This window comes from Sphaerodactylus townsendi, linkage group LG03, assembly GCF_021028975.2.
Source record: "Sphaerodactylus townsendi isolate TG3544 linkage group LG03, MPM_Stown_v2.3, whole genome shotgun sequence".
NCBI lineage: Eukaryota > Metazoa > Chordata > Lepidosauria > Squamata > Sphaerodactylidae > Sphaerodactylus > Sphaerodactylus townsendi.
Genome location: NC_059427.1, coordinates 145697255 through 145711529, shown reverse-complemented (window position 1 = coordinate 145711529; position 14275 = coordinate 145697255). Strand labels below are relative to the sequence as shown.

The following is a 14275-nucleotide window of genomic DNA, read 5'->3' as shown; positions in this document are numbered from 1 at the left end:
AGGATCTTTCTCTAGTCCTTGTTAATATTTATGTTCCTCCTGGTCTTCAGAAAGCTACCTTGTGTGAAATTTGGGATAACCTATCCATCTATATTGAGGAGCTTGAATGTAGCCACCCCTCCTCTGAGATTGTTCTAATGGGGGACTTTAATGCAAGAGTAGGTGCAAATTTAGCTTCCCTTCTTGAGCAGGAAGGTTTTGATGATGAACCCTACCACTCACTTTTACTTCCTGCCTTTCGTGACTCCAAGGATACTCACTCCAATGCTGCTTTGTTAGCAGAGCTCATTCACTTGGCCATCAAGCACAACAAACTTTGGCTTAACGGCTTAAAGTGCCACGCCCATGCTCAAGATTATACCTTTGTTTCTCCTCATGGCTGCAGTGTCATTGACTATCTCCTCATTTCCCCAGAGTTGAGACCATCTGTTTTATCCTTCCAGATTGGAGATCTTCTGCTGGGTGATCACCTCCCCCTTAGACTTGTTTTATCACATCAAGAGGCCAGACATGCAGCTTCCTCACCACCAAATGAACCGCCCCCCAGACTAGTTTGGACACCCAAGCTGGCCTTAGCCATTCAAAACTTACTCATTTCCCCTAGCTTAACCAGCCTTAAATCCTCTGTCCTCACTGCAGATTCCCCCCAGGAGACTATTACCAGCTTCAAAGATCTTCTTTAAAAAAAGGTTTTGCAGAGGAGGGGGTGGGATTTGATGAGACCAGAGCGATGGGGAGCGATGAGAATTTCAGGGCAGAAACGGACACGAGTCCTTTCGGTTCACTAGTGTCTTGCAAATTCTCTCTGGCTTTCCTCCAGTGCCCAACCCCCTGGCCCAAACATCTGCAGGCAGGCACGTTTCTCTTGCAAGCAGGTGGGCCAGAATTCTGCCGGTGCTTTCATCAGTGAAAATTCAAAATCCTAGCGGTGACGGCAGAACAGCTTTCGGGACTCTGAATTTGGACTGCAGAATCAGCCATCTCCATCCCGCCCTGCAGTCAGCAGGAAATTCATCCTGCAGCCCTCCCAGCTGGTGTTGAAGTCCTCCAATTAAGTCGAGGGAATGTACAGATGAAAAGCTACTCCAGCTTGAAGAAACACTCCAAAACACAGGGAGTAGACACACCAAAACCAGCATCTAATCTTCTGTGAAAAAGCCATGCGGATGGGCCCCTGGGATCCCTACTTCTAAAGACACCACCCTCCAACCTCAAACAGATGGCTGGACACCAGGTAAACACTCACTACATTGGGGGATCGTGTTGTAGACAGTATATTTCCAGAGGCACTAACTTTTCCTCGGCAGGGCAGGCCCACCAGCTAAAACTCCCCACGTGGAGTCGTATGAACGTGCCTCCGCCCCGATATCTTTCTTGGTGGGTAGCTCAGGGCTGGTCCATGAATCTCCCCATGATGGCCACCAGGGGGCACTCTTTGCCCACACAAAAAAGTTGTGATTCTCTGGCAGTGGCTTCTGGGAACTTTCCATCTTCAACGGGTGCTGGTGTTGAACTGCAGGTGGTACTGGGCGGTAGGCGTGTTGGTGTACACTTCCTTCTCCAGATGCTGTAAGCTGCAGACACAGAATAGAGACGGAATGTTCAATAAAACAGACAGGGGAGTCTGAGGCTTCTTTAGTGCCGGTCCTTAATCGAAGTCCAGGTACAGCGAAGAGATGGAGAAAAGGGCCATTTTGTGTTGGGGAGAGTCCCTGCACATGGGAAGAAGAAGAGTTTGGATTTATATCCCCCCTTTCTCTCCTGCAGGAGACTCAAAGGGGCTGACAATCTCCTTGCCCTTCCCCCCTCACAACAAACACCCTGTGAGGTAGGTGGGGCTGAGAGAGCTCCGAGAAAATGTGACTAGCCCAAGGTCACCCAGCCGGCGTGTGTGGGAGTGTACAGGCTAATCTGAATTCCCCAGATAAGCCTCCACAGCTCAGGCGGCAGAGCTGGGAATCAAACCTGGTTCCTCCAGAGTAGATACATGAGCTCTTAACCTCCTACGCCACTGCTGCTCCTGGGGCTGCAGTTCATTTAATTTACTTCTATTTAAAAGGTTTTCCCTTGTGGAACTCAAGGCCGCTGAGACTATGAATGAAACAATTCCAAAACCAATATGAATAAAACAGCAATTATAAAAACACAGAAAAGGTCACGATTCTATACAAGAGAATAGAGAACAACAAAATGCCCAGGTTTTGAGAGCTGTTCCCTTTGTCAGCAACAACTGAAAATGAAGAGCCGTCAGTCCTCATAACCAGGTCACAAGGGTATTGCAAAGAATATCAGGATGAAAGGGGCTGGTGGATCTTCATCCTCGGTTGTATTGGATGCTGGTCTCTTGTGGGTCTATGAGGGGCTACTGGACTTGGCTCTTGCTCTTCTACTGCTGACCGACACAGCTTCCTTCTGAAACTAGGAGAGAATGTGATCTTTCTCCCTTTTCTAAAAACTAACTGGCGGTGATTTGCCCACTCTGGTCCGTCTCCTGCTTGGGACGCCTCCGAGATGTATTGAGGCTACGTCTGGAACCCAAAGTTTGATGGTGGAAAAAAGCCATTCAGTCACAGCTGTCTTAGAGGACCCTGTCGGGTTTTCAAGGCAAGAGAAGTTCACGGGTGGTTTGCCATTGCCTGCCTCTCCACAGCAACCCTGGACTTCCTTGGGTCTCCCATCCAAATACTGACCCTCAGCGGTGGGATTCAAATAATTTAACAACCGGTTCTGGTGGTGGGCTTCAAATAATTTAACAACTGGTTGTTTACAAGCACAATTTTAACAACCGGTTCTGCCGAAGTGGTGCGAACCGGCTGGATCCCACCACTGCTGACCCTGCTAAGTTTACAAGAGCCAACCCTGCTAAGTTTACAAGATCTGACAAGATCAGTCTAACCTGGGCCATTCAGGGAAAGGCAAGAGACCTTCAGAGGTGGTTTGCCATTGCCTGCCTCTGCACAGCAACCCTGGACTTCCTTGGGTCTCCCATCCAAATACTGACCGGGGCCAACCCTGCTGAGTTCACAAGATCTGACAAGATCAGTCTAACCTGGGCCATTCAGGGAAAGGCAAGAGACCTTCAGAGGTGGTTTGCCATTGCCTGCCTCTGCACAGCAACCCTGGACTTCCTTGGGTCTCCCATCCAAATACTGACCGGGGGCCAACCCTGCTGAGTTCACAAGATCTGACAAGATCAGTCTAACCTGGGCCATTCAGGGAAGGCAAGAGACCTTCAGAGGTGGTTTGCCATTGCACTCTGCACCTTAACCCTGGACTTCCTTGGGTCTCCCATCCAAATACTGACCGGGGCCAACCCTGCTGAGTTCACAAGATCTGACAAGATCAGTCTAACCTGGGCCATTCAGGGAAAGGCAAGAGACCTTCAGAGGTGGTTTGCCATTGCCTGCCTCTGCACAGCAACCCTGGACTTCCTTGGGTCTCCCATCCCAATACTGACCGGGGCCAACCCTGCTGAGTTCACAAGATCTGACAAGATCAATCTAACCTGGGCCATTCAGGGAAAGGCAAGAGACCTTCAGAGGTGGTTTGCCATTGCCTGCCTCTGCACAGCAACCCTGGCATGCCTGGGTGACTCCCATCCAACTAGTGACCCTGCTTAGTTTCTGAGGTCCAATGAGATCAGGCTAGCCTGGGCCATCCAAGGTCTCGGCTGGATTTCCCAGGCAGCATCCTGCTAATTAACTGGAGCTGCCCCTGTTGCCGCTTCAGGGCCGCCCCAAATCCTTTGCCAGAGGCCACCCTTCCCTGTTGCCCCGCCGTGGAGCTGCCTCCCCCTCCCTACTCACTGTGCCTTCTGCGCTTCCGCCAGCTCCTGGTTGTAGGCATCCTGGCTCTTCCGCAGCTGCAGGTGAAAATTCTGCACCTCCTCCTCCATCACCATGCCGGCCCGGGCAGCCAAGTGCCGCTGCCGATCCCATTCCGCCTCCCGCTGCCGCTCTTCTTCCCGCAGCCTCTGGGGACAAGAAGATTGACCGGGAAGGTGACGGGGCGAGAGGGTGAGATGGGAGCTTTCTGCTTTGGGCCACAGGTTCACAAGCCGAGTCTAGTCTGTCAACTTCAGTAGTTCCCCCCCCTTTCTCAGCGGGCTTAATACCGGTCTGCTGGGCTAGCACATTAGGCAGAAGCGCCCCGTCCCGTAAGCCCGCATTGCAGAAAACATTTCGCAAACAGCCTCAACGTTATTAAGAAGTCTACAGCACGCCTGAGCCCTCCAGGGGAGGGCGGTATATAAATTAAATATCTAATCTAATCCTTCACAAGCAGTTTGCTCTCTCAGCTCACCTGGTTCTCTTTGCACTGTTCCTTCTGCGTTCTGCGCACGGCCTCCACTTGCTCGGGACTCATCCCCTTCCAGAGGTAGGGGACCATACGGTGCGGCCCAACCAGGCTTCTGGCCATGTCCGGATTTTCTGTCAAGATGTCCCCGGTCAGGTGGTTGTAGATCTCGGTGTAGTTATTGTCCTGCTCGCGCTGTTGGGCTAGACGCTGCTGCTCGACACACTCTGCAGCCTGATTTGGGAGGGTGGAGGAGTTGGTTGGGAGTTTTGCAAACCACAAATGAGAGAAAAAGAGAGAGAAAGAAGGAGGAGGTGATTTAATGGGAAGGAGGCCTGGAGAGGCCATGACTCCGGCCTATAAGAAGAAGAGTTTGGATTTATACTCCCCCTTTCTCTCCTGTAAGGAGACACAAAGGGGCATACAATCTCCTTTTCCTTCCCCCCGCCCGCACAACAAACACCCTGTGAGACAGGTGGGGCTGAGAGAGCTCCGAAGAACTGTGACTAGGCCAAGGTCACCCAGCTGGCATGTGTGGGAGTGCACAAACTAATCTTGTTCCCCAGATAAGCCTCCACAGCTCAAGTGGCAGAGCTGGGAATTAAACCCGGCTCTCCAGATTAGAGTGCACCCGCTCTTAACCACTACACCACTGCTGCTCCTAAGTACTCTTCACTGCTACACCACTGCTGTAACTAGTGGTTCTGGCACTATCTTTGCATGCTTGCTTCAGGGGTCCCCAACCTTCCTGAGACTGTGGGCGTCTTGGCACTCCTGACACATTGAGGTGGGTGCAGCCACAAAATGCCACAGGAGGCTGAGCTAGCCACAATGTGGCTCCCACAGCTTACCTTCAATCACATAGGGAAGATACCCGAGGCAGGTGGCAAGAGCTGCCAAAGCGCTGTTTTGAAAAATCGGAATAGTCCGTTTGCTCTCCATACCAGTTCTGGCTCAGCCTGGTCTGGCTGGGGACCCCCGGGAAAAAGACTCCGATGGAGAGGAGGGGGCAGTTTTGGTTCTACATCGCCAGGCACCGCCTGTAAATGCAGAGCTGACCAGCCATTAGTCCCTGTAGGACCAGTTCTAGAGGCTCAGGCAGAGCAGGCAGGCGGGGATCCACAACCGGGTCCAAGCTCTGAGGCGCTTCAGCCTCTTCACAATGAGGAAGAAGGGACCCTGCCAGCCCCATCACCACCATCCCCCGCCCCCTGTCTCCAGAGCCCCAGGAGCAATGCAGCAGGAGACTGCATGCAAGATGACAGCAGAGGAGACGCAGTAGCAGGTTAGCAGCTGACTTGGATGCTAAGTCCTTACAGGAGCCAGACTAAAGTAACCCAACTGCAAGAGGTTATTGCTCCAGGGAATGGGAGGCTGGCTATAAAAGAGAGGTGGCAGCTGAGCTACCTCGTGGCAGCAACCTTGAGTTTTCAGTTTGCAGGTCTCTGTTCCTAGCCTTGTGTACTCATTCAACAATTGCACCCGCTGAATCGCTGCTTCTGGATTGCCTGTTGGTTCCTGAGGGCCAGTGTATGACGGTACCTCATCTGGCCCTGTCACTTTCTAAGTGCCACGGTGTCGGAAAGATGTTGGCAGGTGTCGTGGCACAACCCAGGCACCATGTTGGGGACCAGGCTTTAGACAACTCCATGGCTCATGCTACAAACAGGTGGCAGAGACAGGATAGGTATACCTGCGCCCGGTTGAAGTCTGCTACCGCCATGGCTTTGGCCCTGCGGCATTCCTCCTCCAGGCGCGCCAGTTCCAGGGCTCGCAGGTCGAGCTCGATCCTTTTCTTGTCCTCCAAGGTGTCTGCAAAGAACATAAGAACTAGCCTGCTGGATCAGACCAGAGTCCATCTAGTCCAGCTCTCTGCTACTTGCAGTGGCCCACCAGGTGCCTTTGGGAGCTCACATGCAGGAGGTGAAAGCAATGGCCTTCTGCGGCTGTTGCTCCCGAGCACCTGGTCTGCTAAGGCATTTGCAATCTGAGATCAAGGAGGATCAAGATTGGTAGCCATAGATCGACTTCTCCTCCATAAATCTGCCCAAGCCCCTTTTAAAGCTATCCAGGTGAGTGGCCATCACCACCTCCTGGGGCAGCATATTCCAAACACCAATCACACGTTGCGTGAAGAAATGTTTCCTTTTATTAGTCCTAATTCTTCCCCCCAGCATTTTCAATGGATGCCCCCTGGTTCTAGTATTGTGAGAAAGAGAGAGAAATTTCTCTCTGTCAACATTTTCTACCCCATGCATAATTTTATAGACTTCGATCATATCCCCCCTCAGACGTCTCCTCTCCAAACTAAAGAGTCCCAAACGCTGCAGCCTCTCCTCATAAACCGGCGGGACCATGGCCAGGAGCTGGGGAGCGCTGGCCCGCAGCCTCAGCCACAGGGGTCAGCCCTGGTGGGGCTGGGAAAAGCCTCCTCCTCTAGCCCAAGACCGCCGGGATCACGAGAGCGAGCCCAAACTCACCGGCGTATTTGCGGTCAGCCAGGGCCTTTTCCCGCTCCGCCCGCTGCTCCTCCAGGTCCCTCCTGTTCTTCTCCTTCAGCAGCTTCTGCCGGGCAGCCCCATTCATGTCCTCTCCAGCAAAGCACTGCATGCTCGCTGGGCCACAGCGAGGGTCGTCGTCGCTCACACGGGCCGGCTGCCCTTTGCGCAGCGCCGCGGGGTCCTGCAGGTCCCATTCCCGCCGAGTGGCGGGCTCCTGCTCCTGCTGGTGGAACTCTACCAGGGCCTTGTGCAGCTGCCTTTTCCGCTGCTGCTCCTCGTCCTCCAGCATCTGGGCAATCTTGTCGTACTGGATTCGGTGGGCATCTGGGTGGAACAACAGTGGGATGCTGTCAGTTGGCGCCTGTCACAAATGAACAGCCCACTTCAATAAAGCAAACGGTTATTTCATTCAGGACAGGGCTGTGTGTGTTTTAAATTTCTGGGCGTTATGATTAAAGAGGACTTGACCTGGGGCGTTCAGACTGCCGCGGTGGTTAAGAAGGCCCAGCAAAGACTGCACTATCTGAGACTTTTAAGGAAGCAACAACTGGATGGAAAACTCCTGGTGTCCTTTTACCGCTGTGCTATAGAGAGTGTCTTAACCTACTACATCTGTGTATGGTTCTCCAGTTGCACAGTGGCAGATAGGAAGGCGCTCCAAAGGGTGATCACTACTGCACAAAGGATTATCGGCTGCCCTCTCTCCTCCTTGGAAGAACTCTATAATTCCCGGAAAGCCTAAAAAAAAAAGCCCAAGAATATTCTTGGAAGGGACCCGTCTCTATCCAGCACACTCTCTTTTGAACTGCTACCTACCATCTGGTATGGCTGATACAGGGACTATCAAATCTAGGACCAAAGAGGCTTAGAGACGGCTTTACCCGAGAGCTGGCTGGCTAAGTGCTGAAACTCAAGGCCTTCGTGTTGACGTGTTTGGGGCATGCAGGGATGTGGGTGGGAGGAAGGGGGAAGTGAGGATGATGTATGAGTCTGAAAGTGTATGAGTATGATGTATTGTATGAAATTGTATGAGTATGATGTATGAGTCTGAAATTGTGTGCATCGAGGAATGCTGCTGTAAATTTCGTTGTGCGTGCACAATGACAATAAATGCTTATGCTTATGCTTATTTGGCACCGAGAACTGAAATTTGGCACCCAGGGGTATCCGAAACTATGCAACTAAAAACCAAAAACCTGTCAATTTAGGCAAGGGCATGCTTGACTTTTGCGTCAGCTCTGCAGTTTTTACTTTTTTGGGGATCAGCAATTCGGTTACCGACTAGATTTGAGTCCAGTGGCGCTTTCGAGACCTGTGAGGCTTTCTGACGAAGAGAGCTTTGACCTCAAAAGCCTGCGCCCCCAACATCTCTAGGGTGCTACTGGATTGGAATCCAGTTGTTCTGATGCAAACAAACACGGCTCCCCTCCGAAACTATCTGCATCTGGTAGTCATGGGGCTCAGTTTGACTCCTCCTCCCACTAACCCAGTCATTTTATCCAACAAATCCTCTGATTTCTGACCCTTCACCCTGGCTTTTTACAGACCACGCTGAGGATATCCTTTTAACTTTGAGAGCCAGGAAGTGGGAGGTTTGCTCAAATGAAAACCGAGTGTTGCAGGAACAGATCCAAAAAGCTTATCTTTGCTAGAAATGAGGGAGATTCAGCTTTCGAAGTGGTGGCTTCATATTGGAAAAAAAAAATCTTCTCCTTGGGTTTCTCATGGGAGTCTCTTCATATGCTCACCACCACGGAAATTTACCATCATCTAAAGATCAGACTGTACGACCAGGAATACCAACCCTCTCACTGAGTTGCTGCACAAAGCTCCCTGTTCCCCTCTATACCTTTGGGGATCACACCCCCGAAATCAGCCCCTGCTGTACACTTAGGAACAGCTTGTTAATTATAAGTGCAGATGGGTCACGACCAGAGCAAGGTGCAACTCATTCCACTCTATCTTCAAGGTCGTTTCCTTAACATCCCACGAAGTGAGCGTTGTTTAATCGGTAATTGTCCCAACGCTATGGACTCAATCCCTAATATCCTGCTTTACTGTTCGAGGTATAATGATATTAGAACCGATCTGGGAGCTTTACTACCTCTAGAATTTATGTTTTTCTCAGACAAACTTAAAATGTCTAAGCTATTGAACAGCCCTCATGTAGAAATTTCTGAAGCAGTTTTAATCTGTGTTCTACATGATGTGTAACAATGATCCTGTTATTTTACTTGGAATGTATGGTACTTCTGGTTTTATGCCTAATAAAGGTTGTTGGATTGGACTGATTGGTGTTGCAGGAAGCTGGAATGATCTAAGTCACACGCACTTATTCCATCGCTTGCAGCCACTGAACCACATTCTATGATTTGCAGTTGCCAACTGCGCATAAACCGGCAGTTGGCTTGTTTGTTCAGTAGCAGCCTTTTCAAATCAGAGAGCCACTGCCACCCACAAGTTCCATCAGGCAAGGGCTGTGCCTACATTGCTAGAACTTGGGGCCACATCAGGGAAAGGTGCTCAGAAGAGCCATGGGTGGCTCCTGAGCCACTAAATGAGCATCACTGCTCTGTGCCACAGGTCCCCAACATGGGGCCCATGGGCAGAGGCGGATCTAGGGAAACTGTAGCCCAGTGCAAAATCTCAGTTTTCTGCCCCGCCCCTCCCTTCATGGACAGCTGCCCTCCCCCACCATGACCAAGCAACTTTTTTTGAACCAGGTCTTCAAGTCAGTGTATGGATCCGGGGGGGAGGAGGAGGGGTGTGGGGGTGATTTTCTGCCCCCCCATGTGACTAAATGGGCGTGACCAAATGGACGTGACTAAATTGATCCCGTATATCCGACTGGGCAGTACACTTCTGCCCATGGGTGCCACGGCTCCGCTGACCCCTTCCCTGGTGGCTGCCACGTGTTTTTCGAAAGTGGGGGGGGGGCTTTGGCCCAGGAGGGTTTCAGATGGGCCACTGGAAATTTGCTTGGCTGTGCAGATTTTAAAAAATATTTATTTGGCAGCTGCTATCAGCATAGCACACGGACCTTCATGTTCCTGGAGGGAAGTCGCCACAGCAGACACCTTGTGGCTGGCTCTGCCTCCTGCAGTCATCGTTTTGTGGCTGTGCCCACCAGGCTGTATCAGCATCCCCAAAATGTCTGCCGCTTAAAAAAAAGTCCTGGTCTCTGCTCTAAGCAAGACCCTCCCCCCAAATAAAAGGGTGGGCTAGTTGATGAGTTCCCAGATGCTTGGCTAACACTCCATAAGACTGAATGGTGGGCCAGTGCTTACCAAAGGCTTCATCCCGTTGCTTCTCTGCATTCTCTCTCAGTTTCCGCTCTTCCACCTGGCTCTTCAAGCCTTCCACGTCCACCTTGAAGCAGAGCAGTGACCGTGCAGGTGAGCAGCAGCTCAGCAACAAGATCTTACGGAGGTTTGTTTTTCTAGCAATGGAATGCAGGCATCTCCCCCTCCTGCCCTTCCCTGCGGCAAATGGCCAGGAATCCCTGAGGTACTCTACAGACCAGTGCTTAGAGCAGTGGTGGCGAACCTTTGGCACTCCAGATGTTATGGACTACAATTCCCATCAGCCCCTGCCAATTGGCCGTGCTGGCAGGGGCTGATGGGAATTGTAGTCCATAACATCTGGAGTGCCAAAGGTTCGCCACCACGGGCTTAGAGTCTTCACTGTTTCTCAGCCTTCAAGTGCCACAGGACTCTTCAGATGTCTTTGCAGCAATGTATGGACTAATACAGCTACCCTTGCAGAACCCTTCCTCGGGAAGATGTATTTCAGCACGCTTGATTTTGTGATCCTTTTCACAGGCCCAGGGATGCCAGAGTCCTGCCAGTCCTTTTCATGTGTCCCTTTTGGGTAGGCTTGCAGGGGGGAAAGGGGGGCTAGAAAGGAATACAGGTTGCAAGATAGGACTTGGCCTCTCCTACTGACAAGTAAAGCCATATCTGACACGATCTAAACGCGGTGCTCAACAGGCAATTCACATGCCATGCTTGGAATGTCACTCAGTCAAAGGTATATAGGTTTGCTTGTCAGGTGGCATGCAAGGGAGGGGAGGAAGGGAGGGAGGGGTGGCATGCAAGGGAGGGGAGGGCTAACCCCTCCTTTTCCAAAGTCAAGCAATCCTTTCAAAGACAGTGGTGTAGCTAGGGGGGCCTGGAGGGTCTAGACCCCCTGGTGCCACTTCCTAGAGGGGTCGCTATGCAGAGTCAGGCAACGGCAAATCAGCTCTGGATGTCTCTTGCCTTGAGAACCCTATGGCAGCTTCAATAATTTGGCTGTGACTTGATGGCACTTTCAGCCAGCAATTAAGGGTGAGAAAGTGTCAGGCCTGCACCATTCTCGGCCTGGCAGTTTGCACATCCGCATCAAAGCCACAGCTGGCCCAGCCGTTATCATCGCCGGAGGCGAAGGAGGCTTCCCCCTGCTTGCATGTAACTAGTCATAAGGAAAAGGTTTTTGGAGCCAATACTACCTAGGACAGCTTTTTTGTCCGATGATGAGAAACTGATTTTCTTACTATCTGATATTGATTCCTATGTTTCTTATAAGATGGCTCTCTTTGCCCTGGCGGCTAGGAAACTACGAGCAAAGTATTTAAAGCGCTGTTTGAACTGATGTTCCAAAGTACTGGAGATTAACTTAGACTAGCTGAAGAAGCTGCAAAATTTGATGGGGCATTTTAATTTAGAGATTGCGAACACTAATAATTTATATTTTAATGTAAAACTAAATTATTGTTTTAATTTAAATTATTGTTTTAACTAAGTTACTGTATCTCTGTATTGTTATAGCCAATGGCTCAAACAATAAATACTTGAAACTTGAACATATAACTAGTCAATAGAGCTTAAATGTTCACTCTGATCTGCCTTCCCCTGAAGGAGTGAACTGCCTGTCCGTAAACAATGCTTCTGTTCCCACCATCCTTTCTAATGCTGATATTGCTGATAATGCGAGGGTGGGGGGATTATGGGTTGAACCAAACTGTAACTTACAGGTATATACCAGAGGCCAGAGAGCCAAACTTTAGTTTTGGCTATCTGAGCCTTGGGCTGACACGGTTCCAATAAAGCTCTTGAAACCTTCATGAGTCTCGTTTGATGACCTCACAGAAAGTAGGTAAATTATTCCTTATAAAAGCTTTGTTGAAGCTCAGAAGCCAAACAGCATCAACCCTGGTCAGTACTTGGATGAGAGACTACGAAGGAAGTCCAGGGTTGCTACACAGAGGCAGGCCATGGCAAACCACCTCTGAATGTCTCTGACCTGGAAACAGGGTCATCATAAATTGGTTACAATTTGATGACACTTTCCACCTACGCTGAGTACTGGCTCCTTTGGGTGGGGTGTTCCCAAGTCCTGATGCAGAAATTGGTGGAAACTGGCACAACTTTATACATGAGTACCAGCACTTTTTTATTTTACAAAAAAAGCACTCATGAGCACAATAAATAAAATCCCACTCTCAGACAGACATCACTTTAAGACTGATTCACAGAAATCAGGCTGATTCACAGAAATCAGGCTGATTCACAGAAATCAGGCTGATTCACAGAAATCAGACAGCAAACTCAGAACAAGAGAATCAACCTGACTTCTTAACACTTTCTCAGCTCTGAGCTGGATTGATGGGCCAGAATCGTCAACCTGCCTGGATAAAAAAAATGTTTTTTCCTCCAGGGGTCTGCAACCTGCAGCTCTCCAGATGTTCATGGTCTACAATTCCCATTCCCAATTGGCAATGCTGGCAGGGGCTGATGGAAATTGTAGTCCATGAACATCTGGAGAGCTGCAGGTTGCAGACCCCAGCTCCAGACAGTTCACAACACTACAATAGGCCCCTCAGAGGCTGCAGTAAAGGGTGGGGAATAAATCTAAATAATGTAAATAAAATCCCACAGCCCCTTGAGTCTCACTCCCATCGTGCGGTAGCGTGTGTTGAAGATGCGGCTCTGTCTCTGCTTCTCCTGGTTCCGCCGGGCCTCGATCGCAGTGGCCTCCTTGGTATCCGGCTGGATGTCCACTTTGTACATTTTGGCACCTGTAAATAAGCGATGAGTATGTGACAGTTGTGGAAAAGAAACACGACATTCTACAAGCTCCTATGCTGCAGTTCACTGTAACCAGCAGTTATCATTCCGTTCTGGACAACAGAACAGGAGGCCCAACATTGTGGAGACACCTGTGCATTTGTCCTGTAGCTGCATCCTAGGGGAGGTGTAGGGTTGTCAGCTACAGGTTGGGAAATGATATTTGCCCAGTTATTTTTTTCCCCAGGGCCAGTGACGTGTGTGTGTGTGTGGGGGGGATTGGCCCAGGGCAAAATGGCGCCCGAGCCATGGTGCTCCGCCCCCCCACTTACCTGAGTTCAGCCAGCTGCAAAAAGCAGCCTGGTGGGAACTACACTTCCCAGGAGACCTTGCAAGCCCCAACTCCTGCAGAGGCATCCTGTGGGGGGGGGGGGGGCTCACAATGTCTCCTGGGAAGTGTAGTTCCCACCAGGCTACTTTTTCAGTCGGCTGTTTTCTGCAGCCGGCTGAACTCGGGTAAGTGGGTGAGGGGTTTGGGGAGGAAGCGTGGGGGGCACTGTGTGGGGTTGTTTTTCTGAGGCCCAGCCACTTCTGGGAAGGAGGAGGGGTGTGGCTAGGCCTTAGCATGATGTGCGCACACCGCTGGGGTGGGCGTTGACCTGGGTGGTGCGTGCACGTCATGCCAAGGCCCAACCACACCCCTCCTCCTACCTGGAAGTGTGGAGGGAGGCGATTTTTCGACACCCCATGTGACTCCCACAGGGATGCCCGGGTGTTTGTCTCTGGATGTCCCCGTGGCAGATACGCCACTGCCCAGGCAACCCAAAGAAAACCCCTGGAGATGTGGGGGCAGGGTTTGGAGAAGGAAGGAACCTCGGTGGGGTACAGTGCCATAGTGCACATCCTCCAGAGCAGCCATTTTCTCTAGGGGAGCTGACCTTTGTTACCTGAAAACCAGTTGTAATTCCGGGAGATCTCCCGCCCACACCTGGAGGTTGGCAACTCCCAAGGAGAAGCTTTTCTAGTCCCCCCACCCCCCCACCGCACCTTTATCTCAGTCCTCTAAATCTTGCATGGGGACATTTCTCCTCCGCTCATTCCTTTCCTCTGCCCCTTGAAGGCTCCTTCTGTTTACCTCCCAGTCTCCATGGCAACCGGGCGGTCCATTTCCGCCTCCCCTCCCTTCCGCTAAGGACCGTTTTAGGAAACGAGCTCCCTCCATAACTATGCAAATTTGAGAGCCGAGGGGACCTATCAACGCAACGATCGGACCAAGGGGGCGGGACCACCACAAGGAGACACCGCCTCCCTCCCCAGTCAAGCAAGGCGGGGTTATTCAAAACATACCCCGCGCAAGAGCCTATCAACGGCAGGAAAGCGCGGGGTGGGCGGGTTTCGGGTCGGCGTCCGGCTTTCCGCCTAAGAAAGACG

The 14275-nt window shown here is 51.1% G+C and overlaps 1 protein-coding gene across 3 annotated transcripts; it reads right to left on the bottom strand.

Moving 5' to 3' along the window:
• Positions 1 to 1365: 1365 nt before the first annotated feature.
• On the bottom strand, positions 1366 to 14026 carry RIBC1 (RIB43A domain with coiled-coils 1). 3 transcript variants are annotated; one of them, XM_048488603.1, is made up of 8 exons: positions 13892 to 14026; positions 12731 to 12855; positions 10085 to 10166; positions 6777 to 7121; positions 5990 to 6126; positions 4303 to 4530; positions 3807 to 3973; positions 1366 to 1574 (listed from the first exon to the last, which is right to left on the bottom strand). In XM_048488603.1, exons 2-8 carry the CDS (start codon positions 12845 to 12847, stop codon positions 1493 to 1495), a joined length of 1158 nt encoding a protein of 385 aa, XP_048344560.1. In that variant the 5' UTR covers positions 12848 to 12855; positions 13892 to 14026; the 3' UTR covers positions 1366 to 1492. The 3 variants fall into 3 exon arrangements, with proteins under 3 accessions (XP_048344560.1, XP_048344558.1, XP_048344561.1); XM_048488601.1 differs by lacking the exon at positions 13892 to 14026 and adding an exon at positions 13792 to 13842; XM_048488604.1 differs by lacking the exon at positions 13892 to 14026 and adding an exon at positions 13792 to 13842 and having other exon boundaries at positions 5990 to 6108.
• Positions 14027 to 14275: the final 249 nt, after the last annotated feature.

Excerpts from the sequence above, each read along its gene's own strand:
- RIBC1 (XM_048488603.1), bottom strand. The coding sequence starts at position 12,847 with ATGTACAAAGTGGACATCCAGCCGGATACCAAGGAGGCCACTGCGATC. Across the intron at positions 7,122-10,084 it reads GCAACGGGATGAAGCCTTTG|ATGCCCACCGAATCCAGTAC; the intron begins GTAAGCACTGGC and ends TGTTCCACCCAG. Across the intron at positions 3,974-4,302 it reads AACAGTGCAAAGAGAACCAG|AGGCTGCGGGAAGAAGAGCG; the intron begins GTGAGCTGAGAG and ends TCTTGTCCCCAG.